The 2,733-nt window shown below is 46.8% G+C and overlaps 1 protein-coding gene across 1 annotated transcript; it reads right to left on the bottom strand.

The window, feature by feature from the left end:
- Nucleotides 1-669: 669 nt before the first annotated feature.
- On the bottom strand, nucleotides 670-2,486 carry LOC306747500 (nuclear factor 7, ovary-like; the record flags this gene model as incomplete). Its single annotated transcript, XM_079230556.1, has 1 exon — nucleotides 670-2,486. The coding sequence occupies one exon, from the start codon at nucleotides 2,484-2,486 to the stop codon at nucleotides 1,071-1,073; it is 1,416 nt and encodes a 471-aa protein (XP_079086682.1). The 3' UTR covers nucleotides 670-1,070.
- Nucleotides 2,487-2,733: the final 247 nt, after the last annotated feature.

The raw sequence follows: 2,733 nt of genomic DNA, 5'->3' as shown, positions 1-2,733 counted from the left end.
GTCTACCTGCAGGTTCTAACCCAGGTCTCTCGTATAAAAGTCGCATCCCCTACCCATTACACCACAGCGTTAAGTTGGAAAGTAGCAGACAAAAAAAAATTCTCACAGGGGCAGAGTCTCTCTTTGGAGGAGATTTTTACTTTTTCTTGGCTTCAAATAAATCCTCAAGACAGGGTCTCTCAGATAACCCGGTCAGATATTATCAAACCTTTGCAATAAACGTATAATATCAGATCAACAGTAGAACGTAACACAGTTGCGTTCATTACAGACACTCAAATTACTGTAAGTATTCAGGCCGTCTTTGCGGTCGCCTTAAGGGTGCATTATTTGTGTCTCATATAGGCTTTTTGTCTCTATTATTATTATCTGTAAATATTGTAAGTGTACTGTCTAGCTATTTTTAACTCATCAGAAATTAATCTCCAAAACAGTCCCATGACTAGAGACTGTGGCCTTGCATTAATAAACACTGGACAGATGCATGCATGGTTTGTTATGGAACAATAGCAGACTTCCCCTTTTTGACCTTCACACATCCTGATGAAATGTATTACACATTCACACGTCTTTTTCAGAGATTCAAAGTGTTTTATAATGAAAAAAATTGAAAGTTATGCATATAAAAAGGCAATTTTATTAATAAAGGCACTTCAATAGTGTGGCAGAGAGAAACTAATAGATTATCCGCTCAATCAAAACTGTTCAATGACCACCGAGGCCCCACCGCTCTGATACCGTAACAAAGTGCAAGACAAAGAAAAACGTAACAAAATTGCCAAATACATAAACACAAAATGAAGTAACGCCCTGCTACCATGTGGTTAGACTGACCACACCTCCATATTCATTGTTAAGACCACTCTTATTTGTTTAGTTTTGCAGAACAAGTTCAGTTACTGACACTGCATTTCAAAATACATTTTAGAGTTCTTTTTGGTATATTTTTGCACAAATCTAGAAACATATTATTAAATGTCCCCCAATAACGCTGCAATATAGACACATCTATTGGCAGGTGTACATTCAGTGTACGTTCAGGTGTACATTCGGTTGTGTGCAGCGTTCTTCTATTTCTTTAATTGCACCATTACGTTTGATGCTTCGATGATCACGGTGAGATCCACCGGCAGCATCTTCAGCGGGAGGCTATCCCAGGTGTTGATGTACGGAAACAGCCTGTCGGTGAACGTGTGCGTGAAGGTGTAAATGGGTGCTTCGGTATCCCGATCGAGGAAGGACAGCGTCCCACTGCCCCAGTCCAGTTGCACTCTGACCCTCCTGGGCCGTTCCTTCAGTGGAAGGACGGATCTCCGAGATGGGGAGAATACAGAAAATGTACCTTCATCACACCTCAGCATCCACAACCCAGACACGACGTTTTCCATCTTCTGGGCATCCTGTGCCAAGACCCCCAGCGCCCACACTTGATTGCGCCCGACCTCCACGTCCCAGTGGTGTCTCCCTGAGGTAAAGCCCTCGGAGCCCAGGGCGCAGCAGTGGCCCTTGATCCACTTCAAGGCTGGATCGGGTCTACACCTCAGGCTGGTCAAACCTTCAGACAGCTCGAGCTTTGGGTGAGCAGTGTTGGGGTTCAGGATGACAGGGGTGTACGACACAATCTGTTTCATTTTGCACCAGGCGTTGAAGGTCATATTCCCCAGGTGTTTGGCAACGTCGATCCGGGCCTCTCTGACCTGGGCCTCTGTGAGCTGCTCCGGGTCATCCGGCAGGGGGCGCTCAGCGGCTCTTGTTAAAGCGCCGACGTTGAGGAGGAGTGACGCGTCATCATCTTCTCTCAGCCCGTCCTCTATGGTTGTGATGGTGCGTTCAAGGGCGTTTATCTCACCGGTCAAACCGGCAATCTTGTCCTCGAAAACTTTCCTTTTACGAGTCTCTTCCTCCTTCAGTGCTGCGATCCTGAACTCTTTATCCAGCATCAAAAACTGCACAAGCACATTGAACTCATTTGTTATGTCCGTCTCTGTGGCGAGAGCTTGATTCCTAATTCCCTCGTCGGCTTTTTCCAAATCGAGTTTCACCCCATTGAAGAGTTTCACTTTCACCCGCGAACGCGTCACGTGTCTTCGGAGGTCTTCCCTGTGAGACGTCGCTGCTTCGTCCACGGGACTAAAATGGTGGTTCGCGTGCTGAGTTGAATCCCGACAGACGACGCAGACGGGCGTCTGGTGGTCCAGGCAGAAGAGCTTGAGCCTCTCCCCGTGGAGGCGGCACACCACCCCGGATTCCTCCTCCAGGAGGAAAGCCTCGCACAGGTTCCTCAAGGCGAGGTTGCGAGGCGGCGTATTGGTAACAGACGCCGTTTTGCAGACGGGACACAGGCGGTTTCCGTTCGTCTGCCACCACGTTTTCACGCAGGTGTTACAGACGCTGTGGCTGCAGGGGAGGAGAACCGGGTCCTTAAAAACCTCCATGCAAACCGGACAGGAGAGCTCATCCCTTGGTGTCGACCAAGTGGGAGCCATTTTTTTTTTTAAAGACTCACGCGACTCCTTCTTCTTCTTCTTCTTCTTAAAGAATGATTGGCGGTTGGCAAACAACTGTTTGGTGCATTAGCGCCACCAACTGGTATGGAGTGTGGATCAGGAAGTCTAGCACTTGCCCTAACAACACATAACACAACTAAATAAAATTAAAAATAAATAAAAATATGTATATAACTATGCACATTAAACGTACCCCCTCTATCCTTGTTCTTCTTTTTAAGTAATG

The sequence above is a fragment of the Taurulus bubalis genome (genome assembly GCF_910589615.1).
Source record: "Taurulus bubalis genome assembly, chromosome: 15".
Lineage (NCBI taxonomy): Eukaryota > Metazoa > Chordata > Actinopteri > Perciformes > Cottidae > Taurulus > Taurulus bubalis.
The sequence above is the reverse complement of the archived record's forward strand: the minus strand, read 5'-3'. Positions and strand labels throughout refer to the sequence as shown.